The following is a 13,273-nucleotide window of genomic DNA, read 5'->3' as shown; positions in this document are numbered from 1 at the left end:
TGGAACACCCGGTCAGTGGCCATGGATAATGTGAACGGTATCTTGGTAGAGGTGAGGGCAGAGAGGGGGAGGCCAGGGTGCTGTTACCCCGGATAAAGAGGAGATAAAAGTTGGCGACTTCAGGATGTGTTGCAGCTTCACCCTGGACGTAGGCTGAGGCAAATCCACCACCGCTTTCACCGTCTCAGGGTTCATCTGGACACTCCCAACAGAGATGATGTAGCCCAGTAAAGGAATGGTGGAGCAATGGAACTTTTCTCTCTTTGACAAACAACTAGCTCTCCAGAAGGCACTGGAGAACCTGTAAGACACGGAGCACGTGTTCCTCGGGGGAGCGGGAGAAGACGGGGATGTCATCAATGTAGACGAATATGAAGCGGTTCAGCATGTCGCAGAAAACATCGTTCACCAGAGCCTGGAACACAGCACTGGCATTTGCGAGACCAAATGGCATGAAAAGATATGAATAGTGGTGCTGGCTGTGTTGAAGGTGGTCTTCACTCATCCCCCTCGTATCCGCAGCAGGCCGCAGGGTCTTGTCCTTGATGATTTAAACAATGGCGCCGACAGAGAAGGTCGCCTCGCTTCAGGTCCTGAGAAAACTATGCAGTTATTTGTTTTTTAATGTGTTGTTTCTTACATTGTTAGCCCAGAAAATCTCAAGTGTTATTACATACAGCCGGGAAGAACAATTGGAAATAAAAGCGATGTCAACTTAACATCATTATGACCAGGAATACGTCTTTCCCAAAACAGATCCTTTGTTCGGACCTCCACTCTGGACATGCGATCTTATCCCAGAGGCCGACCCAAAACAACGTGGTGGCTGCAAATTTGGCTAGTCATCTAACACACTCAAACTTTACAGATGCACAATCGTGAGCATCCTGTTGGGCTGTATCACTGCCTGCTACGGCAACTGCAGTGCTCTCAACTGCAAGGCTCTCCAGATTGTAGTGCGGTCTGCACAACGCATCACCAGGGGCAAACTACCTGCCCTCTAGGAAACCTACAGCACCCGATGTCACAAGAAGTCCAAAAAGATCATCAAGGTCAATCACCATCCGAGCCACTGCCTGTTCACCCCACTATCATCCAGAAGGCGAGGTCAGTACAGGTGCATCAAAGCTGGGACAGAGAGACTGAAAAACAGCTTCTATCTGGAGGCCATCAGACTGTTAAACAGCCATCACTAACAAAGGTATCACTAGTCACTTTAAATAACGGCACTTCCAAAATGTTAACATAAACATATGAGATGAGTTGTGTAGGATAGATAGTATTCTATACCATATACTGCATCTTGCCTATGCGCACGGCCATCGCTCATCCATATATTTATATGTACATACTCTTATTAATCCCTTTACATTTGTGTGTATCAGGTAGTTGTTAATTTGTTAGAATATTTGTTATATATTACTGCATAGTCAGAACTAGAAGCACAAGCATTTCTCTACACTTTCATAAACATCTGCTCAGCATGTGTATGTGACCAATAAATTTGACTTGGTAGGCATTTCGTAGATCCAGCTTGGAGAAGACAGTGGCCACCTGGAGCAGCTCAAAGGCTGAGGAAATGAATGGTAGCGGATAACGGTTCTTCACAGGGATATCACTGAGTCCCCGGTAGTCAATGCACTGCTGCAGGTTCTTGTCCTTCTTCTACACAAAGAAGAACCCTGCGCCAGTGGGAGAGGAGGAGGTCCTCAATTGCCTTGGTCTCTGGTTCCGACAGCGAGTACAGACGTCCCCGGGGCGGCGTGGTGCCAGGGAGAAAGTCAACACCGCAGTCATAGGGACGGTGCTGTAGAAGTGAAGTGGCCTTGCTGGACACCTCCCGGAAGATCATGGTACTCCGCGGGAATGGAGGTTGCGCCGACTTCAGACAATGGGCATGGAAGAACAGACTCCAGCCCATGACAGCACCCATAGAACAGTTGATGAGTGGAATGTGTCGTTGGAGACAGAAGAATCCCAACACCATAGGAATCTGGGGGGATTTGATGAGCAGGAACTGAATGGTCTCGCTGTGATTCCATGACACATGTAGTTTGATGGGAGTGGTGTAATTGGAGACCCGGCACGTCCAGCACTCTAACATCCATGGGAATGGAGAGGGGCTGAGTGGGGATGTTCAGCTCGGAAGCCAGTGTGGCGTCCAGAAAGCTCTCATCGGCACCTGAGTCAATGAGAACCCAGAGAGATTTGGACTGGTACCCCCACAGCAGAATGACAAGCAGAAAAGTTCTCCATATGGCCCACCAGAGTACTCACTCCCTGGAGAGCCTGGCCCTGTACCGGGCACTATAATATAAAATGACCAAAAGTCCCGCAATACAGACAGCTCCTTGTCCTGATCCTGTGTTGCCGTTCTGCTGGTGACAGCCCAGCTCTGCCTAGTTGCATGGTGTCGGGAAACAGTGCCTCTGCCCTTTTCGGTGACTCTTGAGGAAGGTCCGGAATCGTTGGGTGCTCTCGGCCACGGGACTGTCGGGGACTTCCAGGATGGCTCGAAGGCGAGGTGGAATTTCTGGACGAGTGAGTGACATCGAATTCCCTGCTCATTTGTCATTCCAGCAATCGCCCATTGATGTGGATGGTCAAAGCGATGAGGGAGCCAAGATCTGTGGGTATCTCCTGAGCCGCAAGCTCGTCCTCAACCTCCTCAGAGACGCCGTGCAAGAACATGTCGAATAATGCTTCTGGGCTCCACGCACTCTCCGTTGCCAAAGTGCGGAAACAAACAAGACAAAATGGCACAGACAGAGAGGAAACACAGGTACAAATACACAGGGGATAATGAGGAAGAAGGGTGACACCTGGAGGGGGGTGGACACAATCACAAAGACAGGTGAAACAGATCAGGGTGTGACACAAACAGGAAACATGTCAGTATAGAGACAAAGTGGAATCGCAATTCAGCGGCTCAGACACAGGATTTATTAATGATTCAGTTCAGATTTATATTTTTGTAGTCTATGGAATCTTCCTATGGAATGCCACTATTTTGATTGCATTTGCTATTAGCATGTACACCATAAATGTATGCTATCTCATCAACTTCACTACTGTCAACTTTTCTACACACTGACCAATTGACTTGTGGCGTGCCATCATGTTTCCTGAGTTTGTGGATTATGGTCCAAACTGAGCTCTGACATCGACCCAAACATTTAGTTTTACACAGTTTCCAAAGTAAAAAGCCTTTGAGTGACCAAAACATCACCCATGCTATTTTTTCCCCATTAAAATGCTCTGTTAAGTAAATGCACCTTTTCTCTCATCTCTAATGATCAGTCAGGCTGAAGGACAGGCTAGGTGGGGACAGAAACATCCAATCCTGTCATACATTACATCATGCTTTCACAAATGATTTGTTAATCCAACCATTTGTTCACTTGTGTATGTTTTGTTGGTGGTTGTGGTGATGTGTGTGTGTGTGTGTGTGTGTGTGTGTGTGTGTGTGTGTGCAGAGAGACTCCAGGGAGGGGAGTTTCTGTCAGTAACTCAGGTATAAATATAGAGGCAGAGCTCAGAGTTTCTCAGAAGGTGGACCTGACAGGGTCACACACAGGACCAAGCAGGAGCAGGACCTCAGCATTTTTACTTTTCAATACAAATGGAGACACATGAAGATGTTCAATACTGTTTTCGAGACAGAAACTCTTCTTGCAAAAAGGCTTTGCTATCGACATCTATCTACATAACACTGTACATCTTCTTCTCATTTATTTCGGCAGTTACAGTATTTTTGAATCTACTGGTGATCATCTCCATCTCTCATTTCAAGCAGCTCCACACTACAACCAACCTGCTCATCCTCTCTCTGGCTGTGTCAGATCTCCTGGTGGGACTGATTGTGATACCAGTAATGACTGTAGCAACAATGGAACCATGCTGGGGTTTTGGGGAATATTTCTGTGTGTTTCATGCCTACTTTGTTTCTTTATGTACTTCTTTGTCTCTGGGCAATTTGGTAATTATATCTATTGACCGCTATGTTGCTGTGTGTGATCCCTTATTGTACCACTCTAAAATAACAACATCAAGAATCACGCATTGTATATCCATTACCTGGTGTTGTTGTATCATATACCGTGCTGCTAATATACAATATTTTGTAAATGTACAGGTACCAAGTAGGTGTTTGAAAGAATGTACTACTGTTGAAGGGTCAATCTGGGTTAATATCACTGACCTTGTAATTACAATGGTTGTCCCGTGCTCTGTTATTATAACACTTTATTTGAAAATCTTTGTGGTGGCCAGATCACAGGCCAGAAAGGTATTTTCAAAAGAGGCTGCTAGAGTGTCTGGTGTTAAAACTGTACAGGCAAATAAGTCTGAGAGAAAAGCAACGAAAACTCTAGCTATTGTTGTTTTCAACTATCTCATTTGTTGGATTCCATCTCTATTTGTTTTCTTTTTCTTTTCTGTTTTAATTGATAATTTATTATCATATTTCATCCGTTTTCTGTCATTTGTTAATTCCTTAATTAATCCAATCATTTATGCTTTCCTTTATCCATGGTTTAAAGTGACAGCTAAACTTATATTAAGACGTTCATTTTTCCAATAATATGATTCCCTAGTTCTGCAAACATAGGTTTGATATAGTTTTGTTCAACAGGTGTTGTAATTATTTCACGTAACAATACACTGACATGACTCATCTCACTGTTGTCATCATAGGTACATGTGGTGTTGATAAAGAATGATTTGCCTGGATTGGAATGGAATGACTTGGAGAAGGCATAAGAAGGCATAAGCTTATAAAGCCTCCACATTGACTCTGGACCGGTATCCCCTGCATATAGCCTCCACATTGACTCTGTACCGGTACCCCCTGTATATAGCCTCCACATTGACTCTGTACCGTAATACCCTGTATATAGCCTCCACATTGACTCTGGACCGGTACCCCCTGTATATAGCCTCCACATTGACTCTGTACCGTAATACCCTGTATATAGCCTCCACATTGACTCTGGACCGGTATCCCCTGTATATAGCCTCCACATTGACTCTGTACCGGTACTCCCTGTATATAGCCTCCACATTGACTCTGTACCGGTACCCCCTGTATATAGCCTCCACATTGACTCTGGACCGGTATCCCCTGTATATAGCCTCCACATTGACTCTGTACCGGTACCCCCTGTATATAGCCTCCACATTGACTCTGTACCGTAATACCCTGTATATAGCCTCCACATTGACTCTGGACCGGTATCCCCTGTATATAGTCTCCACATTGACTCTGTACCGGTACCCCCTGTATATAGCCTCCACATTGACTCTGTACCGGTACCCCCTGTATATAGTCTCCACATTGACTCTATACCGGTACCCCCTGTATATAGCCTCCACATTAACTCTGTACCGGTACTCCCTGTATATAGCCTCCACATTGACTCTGTACCGGTACCCCCTGTATATAGCCTCCACATTGACTCTGGACCGGTATCCCCTGGATATTGCCTCCACATTGACTCTGTACCGGTACCCCCTGTATATAGCCTCCACATTGACTCTGTACCGTAATACCCTGTATATAGCCTCCACATTGACTCTGGACCGGTACCCCCTGTATATAGCATCCACATTGACTCTGTACCGTAATACCCTGTATATAGGCTCCACATTGACTCTGGACCGGTATCCCCTGTATATAGCCTCCACATTGACTCTGTACCGGTACTCCCTGTATATAGCCTCCACATTGACTGTGTACCGGTACCCCCTGTATATAGCCTCCACATTGACTCTGGACCGGTATCCCCTGTATATAGCCTCCACATTGACTCTGTACCGGTACCCCCTGTATATAGCCTCCACATTGACTCTGTACCGTAATACCCTGTATATAGCCTCCACATTGACTCTGTACCGGTACCCCCTGTATACAGCCTCCACATTGACTCTGTACCGTAATACCCTGTATATAGCCTCCACATTGACTCTGTACCGGTATCCCCTGTATATAGCCTCCACATTGACTCTGTACCGGTATCCCCTGTATATAGCCTCCACATTGACTCTGTACCGGTATCCCCTGTATATAGCCTCCACATTGACTCTGCACCGGTACCCCCTGTATATAGCCTCCACATTGACTCTGTACCGGTACCCCTTGTATATAGCCTCCACATTGACTCTGTACCGGTACCCCCTGTATATAGCCTCCACATTGACTCTGTACCGGTATCCCCTGTATATAGCCTCCACATTGACTCTTTACCGGTATCCCCTGTATATAGCCTCCACATTGACTCTGTACCGGTACCCCCTGTATATAGCCTCCACATTGACTCTGTACCGGTATCCCCTGTATATAGCCTCCACATTGACTCTGTACCGGTACCCCCTGTATATAGCCTCCACATTGACTCTGTACCGGTACCCCCTGTATATAGCCTCCACATTGACTCTGTACCGGTACCCCCTGTATATAGCCTCCACATTGAATCTGTACCGGTACCCCCTGTATATAGCCTCCACATTGACTCTGTGCCGGTACCCCCTGTATATAGCCTCCACATTGACTCTGTACCGGTACCCCCTGTATATAGCCTCCACATTGACTCTGTACCGGTACCCCCTGTATATAGCCTCCACATTGACTCTGTACCGGTACCCCCTGTATATAGCCTCCACATTGACTCTGTACCGGTATCCCCTGTATATAGCCTCCACATTGACTCTGTACCGGTATCCCCTGTATATAGCCTCCACATTGACTCTGTACCGGTATCCCCTGTATATAGCCTCCACATTGACTCTGCACCGGTACCCCCTGTATATAGCCTCCACATTGACTCTGTACCGGTACCCCTTGTATATAGCCTCCACATTGACTCTGTACCGGTACCCCCTGTATATAGCCTCCACATTGACTCTGTACCGGTATCCCCTGTATATAGCCTCCACATTGACTCTTTACCGGTATCCCCTGTATATAGCCTCCACATTGACTCTGTACCGTAATACCCTGTATATAGCCTCCACATTGACTCTGTGCCGGTACCCCCTGTATATAGCCTCCACATTGACTCTGTACCGGTACCCCCTGTATATAGCCTCCACATTGACTCTGTACCGGTACCCCCTGTATATAGCCTCCACATTGACTCTGTACCGGTACCCCCTGTATATAGCCTCCACATTGACTCTGTACCGGTACCCCCTGTATATAGCCTCCACATTGACTCTGTACCGGTACCCCCTGTATATAGCCTCCACATTGACTCTGTACCGGTACCCCCTGTATATAGCCTCCACATTGACTCTTTACCGGTACCCCCTGTATATAGCCTCCACATTGACTCTGTACCGGTATCCCCTGTATATAGCCTCCACATTTGACTCTGTAGCGGTATCCCCTGTATATAGCCTCCACATTGACTCTGTACCGGTACCCCTGTATATAGCCTCCACATTGACTCTGTACCGGTACTCCCTGTATATAGCCTCCACATTGACTCTGTACCGGTACCCCCTGTATATAGCCTCCACATTGACTCTGTACCGGTACCCCCTGTATATAGCCTCCACATTGACTCTGTACCGGTACCCCCTGTATATAGCCTCCACATTGACTCTGTACCGGTATCCCCTGTATATAGCCTCCACATTGACTCTGTACCGGTACCCCCTGTATATAGCCTCCACATTGACTCTGTACCGGTATCCCCTGTATATAGCCTCCACATTGACTCTGTACCGGTACCCCCTGTATATAGCCTCCACATTGAATCTGTACCGGTACCCCCTGTATATAGCCTCCACATTGACTCTGTGCCGGTACCCCCTGTATATAGCCTCCACATTGACTCTGTACCGGTACCCCCTGTATATAGCCTCCACATTGACTCTGTACCGGTACCCCCTGTATATAGCCTCCACATTGACTCTGTACCGGTACCCCCTGTATATAGCCTCCACATTGACTCTGTACCGGTATCCCCTGTATATAGCCTCCACATTGACTCTGTACCGGTATCCCCTGTATATAGCCTCCACATTGACTCTGTACCGGTATCCCCTGTATATAGCCTCCACATTGACTCTGCACCGGTACCCCCTGTATATAGCCTCCACATTGACTCTGTACCGGTACCCCTTGTATATAGCCTCCACATTGACTCTGTACCGGTACCCCCTGTATATAGCCTCCACATTGACTCTGTACCGGTATCCCCTGTATATAGCCTCCACATTGACTCTTTACCGGTATCCCCTGTATATAGCCTCCACATTGACTCTGTACCGTAATACCCTGTATATAGCCTCCACATTGACTCTGTGCCGGTACCCCCTGTATATAGCCTCCACATTGACTCTGTACCGGTACCCCCTGTATATAGCCTCCACATTGACTCTGTACCGGTACCCCCTGTATATAGCCTCCACATTGACTCTGTACCGGTACCCCCTGTATATAGCCTCCACATTGACTCTGTACCGGTACCCCCTGTATATAGCCTCCACATTGACTCTGTACCGGTACCCCCTGTATATAGCCTCCACATTGACTCTGTACCGGTACCCCCTGTATATAGCCTCCACATTGACTCTGTACCGGTACCCCCTGTATATAGCCTCCACATTGACTCTGTACCGGTATCCCCTGTATATAGCCTCCACATTGACTCTGTAGCGGTATCCCCTGTATATAGCCTCCACATTGACTCTGTACCGGTACCCCTGTATATAGCCTCCACATTGACTCTGTACCGGTACTCCCTGTATATAGCCTCCACATTGACTCTGTACCGGTACCCCCTGTATATAGCCTCCACATTGACTCTGTACCGGTACCCCCTGTATATAGCCTCCACATTGACTCTGTACCGGTACCCCCTGTATATAGCCTCCACATTGACTCTGTACCGGTATCCCCTGTATATAGCCTCCACATTGACTCTGTACCGGTACCCCCTGTATATAGCCTCCACATTGACTCTGTACCGGTATCCCCTGTATATAGCCTCCACATTGACTCTGTACCGGTACCCCCTGTATATAGCCTCCACATTGACTCTGTACCGGTATCCCCTGTATATAGCCTCCACATTGACTCTGTACCGGTACCCCCTGTATATAGTCTCCACATTGACTCTGTACCGGTACCCCCTGTATATAGCCTCCAAATTGACTCTGTACCGGTACTCCCTGAATATAGCCTCCACATTGACTCTGTACCGGTACCCCCTGTATATAGCCTCCACATTGACTCCGGACCGGTATCCCCTGTATATAGCCTCCACATTGACTCTGTACCGGTACCCCCTGTATATAGCCTCCACATTGACTCTGTACCGTAATACCCTGTATATAGCCTCCACATTGACTCTGGACCGGTACCCCCTGTATATAGCCTCCACATTGACTCTGTACCGTAATACCCTGTATATAGCCTCCACATTGACTCTGGACCGGTATCCCCTGTATATAGCCTCCACATTGACTCTGTACCGGTACTCCCTGTATATAGCCTCCACATTGACTCTGTACCGGTACCCCCTGTATATAGCCTCCACATTGACTCTGGACCGGTATCCCCTGTATATAGCCTCCACATTGACTCTGTACCAGTACCCCCTGTATATAGCCTCCACATTGACTCTGGACCGGTATCCCCTGTATATAGCCTCCACATTGACTCTGTACCGGTACCCCCTGTATATAGCCTCCACATTGACTCTGTACCGTAATACCCTGTATATAGCCTCCACATTGACTCTGGACCGGTATCCCCTGTATATAGCCTCCACATTGACTCTGGACCGGTATCCTCTGTATATAGCCTCCACATTGACTCTGGACCGGTACCCCCTGTATATAGCCTCCACATTGACTCTGGACCGGTATCCCCTGTATATAGCCTCCACATTGACTCTGGACCGGTATCCCCTGTATATAGCCTCCACATTGACTCTGTACTGGTACCCCCTGTATATAGCCTCCACATTGACTCTGTACCGTAATACCCTGTATATAGCCTCCACATTGACTCTGTACCGGTACCCCCTTTATATAGCCTCCACATTGACTCTGTACCGGTATCCCCTGTATATAGCCTCCACATTGACTCTGTGCCGGTACTCCTTATATATAGCCTCCGCATTGACTCTGTACCGGTACCCCCTGTATATAGCCTCCACATTGACTCTGGACCGGTATCCCCTGTATATAGCCTCCACATTGACTCTGTACCGGTACCCCCTGTATATAACCTCCACATTGACTCTGTACCGGTACTCCCTGTATATAGCCTCCACATTGACTCTGTACCGGTATCCCCTGTATATAGCCTCCACATTGACTCTGTACCGGTACCCCCTGTATATAGCCTCCACATTGACTCTGTACCGGTATCCCCTGTATATAGCCTCCACATTGACTCTGTACCGGTACCCCCTGTATATAGCCTCCACATTGACTCTGTACCGGTACCCCCTGTATATAGCCTCCACATTGACTCTGTACCGGTATCCCCTGTATATAGCCTCCACATTGACTCTGTACCGGTATCCCCTGTATATAGCCTCCACATTGACTCTGTACCGGTACTCCCTGTATATAGCCTCCACATTGACTCTGTACCGGTACCCCCTGTATATAGCCTCCACATTGACTCTGTACCGGTACCCCCTGTATATAGCCTCCACATTGACTCTGTACCGGTATCCCCTGTATATAGCCTCCACATTGACTCTGTACCGGTATCCCCTGTATATAGCCTCCACATTGACTCTGTACCGGTACTCCCTGTATATAGCCTCCACATTGACTCTGTACCGGTACCCCCTGTATATAGCCTCCACATTGACTCTGTACCGGTACCCCCTGTATATAGCCTAGCTGTTGTTATTTTACTGCTGCTCTTTAATTATTTCTTACTGTTATTTTTTTACTTATCTATTTTTCACTTAACACTTATTTTTTCTTAAAACTTCATTGTTGGTTAACGGCTTGTAAGTACGCAATTCACTGTTCAGCAAAGAATAAAATGTGGTTTCATATGATTTGAATTGGAGAAAATGTACCTTTTCTTTCTATCAGTAACTCAGGGATAAACAGAAAGGCAGAGCTAAGAGTCTGTCAGAAGGTGGACCTGACAGGGTCACACACAGGACCAAGCAGGAGCAGGACCTCACTATTTTTACATTTTATTACAAATGGAGAAACATGAAGATGTTCAATACTGTTTTCAGGACAGAAACTCTTCTTGCATAAAGGCTTTTCTATCGACATCTATCTACATAACACTGTACATCTTCTTCTCATTGATTTCAGCAGTTACAGTATTGTTGAACCTACTGGTGATCATCTCCATCTCTCACTTCAAGCAGGACTATATAAATAAATACATTTGATTTAAACAAACAAGACGAACTGGCACAGACAGACAGAAAACACAGGTATAAATACACAGGAGATAATGAGGAAGAAGGGCGACACCCAGAGGTGGGTGGACACAATCACATTGACAGATGAAACAGATCAGGGTGTGACACAAACAGGAAACATGTCAGTATAGAGACAAAGTGGAGTCGCAATTCAGCGGCTCAGACACGGGATTTATTAATAATTCAGTTCAGATCGACATTTTTATAGTCTATGGAATGTTCCTGTCGAATGCCACTATTTTGATTGCATTTGCTATTAGCATCTCATCAACTTCCTATTGTCAACTTTCCTACACACTGACCATGCCCTCATCAGGCTAGGTGGTCACAGCATCATCCAATCCTGTCATACGTTACATCATGCTTTCACAAATTATTTGTTTATCCAACCATTTGTTAATTTGTGTGTGTTTCGTTGGTGGTTGTGGTGGTGGTGTGTGTGTGTGTGTGTGTGTGTGTGTGTGTGTGTGTGTGTGTGTGTGTGTGTGTGTGTGTGTGTGTGTGTGTGTGTGTGTGTGTGTGTGCAGAGAGACTCCAGGGAGGGGAGTTTCTGTTCGTAACTCAGGGATAAATAGAGAGGCAGAGCTCAGAGTTTGTCAGAAGGCGGACCTGACAGGGTCACACACAGGACCAAGCAGGAGCAGGACCTCAGCATTTTTACTTTTTATTACAAATGGAGAAACATGAAGATGTTCAATACTGTTTTCAGGACAGAAACTCTTCTTGCATAAAGGCTTTTCTATCGACATCTATCTACATAACACTGTACATCTTCTTCTCATTGATTTCAGCAGTTACAGTATTTTTGAACCTACTGGTGATCATCTCCATCTCTCACTTCAAGCAGCTCCACACTCCAACCAACCTGCTCATAGTCTCTCTCTCTGCATCAGATCTCCTGGTGGGATTGATTGTGATACCAGTAATGACTGTAGCAATAATGGAATCATGCTGGGGTTTTGGGGAACATTTCTGTGTGTTTCAGATCTACATTGCTTCTGTATGTACTTCTTTATCTCTGGGCAATTTGGTCTTGATATCTATAGACCGCTATGTTGCTGTGTGTGATCCCTTATTGTACCACTCTAAAATAACAATAACAAGAATCACGTGTTGTATTTCCATTACCTGGTGTTGTTGTATCATATACCGTGCTGCTATTGTAAAAAACTTTGTCAATGTACAGGTACCAAGTAGGTGTTTGAAAGAATGTACTACTTTTGAAGGGTCAATCTGGGTTAATTTCACTGACCTTGTTATTACAATGGTTGTCCCGTGCTCTGTTATTATAACACTTTATATGAAAATCTTTGTGGTGGCCAGATCACAGTCCAGAAAGGTATTTTCAAAAGAGGCTGCCAGTGTGTCTGGTGTTAAAACTGTACAGGCAAATAAGTCTGAGAGAAAAGCAGCAAAAACTCTATCTATTGTTGTTTTCAACTATTTCATTTGTTGGATTCCAACACTATTTGTTTTCTATTCATTTTCCATTTTAAGTGATAATTTCTTATCATATTTAATCAGTTTTCTGGCATTTGTTAATTCCTTAATTAATCCAATAATTTATGCTTTCCTTTATCCATGGTTTAAAGTGACAACTAAACTTATTTTAACTTTAAAGATAAGACATTCATAGTTCCTATAATATGATTCCCTAGTTCGGCAAAGATAGGTTTGATATAGTTTTGTTCTTCAATTGTTGTAATTGTTTCATGTAACAATACACTGACTTGACTTATCTCAGTGTTGTCATCATAGATGCATGTAGTGTTGATACAGAATGATTTGTCTGGATTGGAATGGAATGACTTGGAGAAGGCATAAGAAGGCATAAGCTTATAAAGGACAATGTTGTC

General features: G+C 45.9%; 2 protein-coding genes across 2 annotated transcripts; both read left to right on the top strand.

Moving 5' to 3' along the window:
* The first annotated feature begins 3,622 nt into the window (after positions 1-3,622).
* Positions 3,623-4,582, top strand: LOC139380150 (trace amine-associated receptor 13c-like). Its single transcript, XM_071122594.1, has one exon. It carries the CDS (start codon positions 3,623-3,625, stop codon positions 4,580-4,582), a length of 960 nt encoding a protein of 319 aa, XP_070978695.1.
* Positions 4,583-12,090: 7,508 nt separating this feature from the next.
* LOC139380705 (trace amine-associated receptor 13c-like) lies at positions 12,091-13,053 on the top strand. Its single transcript, XM_071123644.1, has one exon. It carries the CDS (start codon positions 12,091-12,093, stop codon positions 13,051-13,053), a length of 963 nt encoding a protein of 320 aa, XP_070979745.1.
* Positions 13,054-13,273: the final 220 nt, after the last annotated feature.

This window comes from Oncorhynchus clarkii, chromosome 22 (genome assembly GCF_045791955.1).
Source record: "Oncorhynchus clarkii lewisi isolate Uvic-CL-2024 chromosome 22, UVic_Ocla_1.0, whole genome shotgun sequence".
In the NCBI taxonomy this organism is placed as follows: Eukaryota; Metazoa; Chordata; class Actinopteri; order Salmoniformes; family Salmonidae; genus Oncorhynchus; species Oncorhynchus clarkii.
The sequence above is the reverse complement of the archived record's forward strand: the minus strand, read 5'-3'. Positions and strand labels throughout refer to the sequence as shown.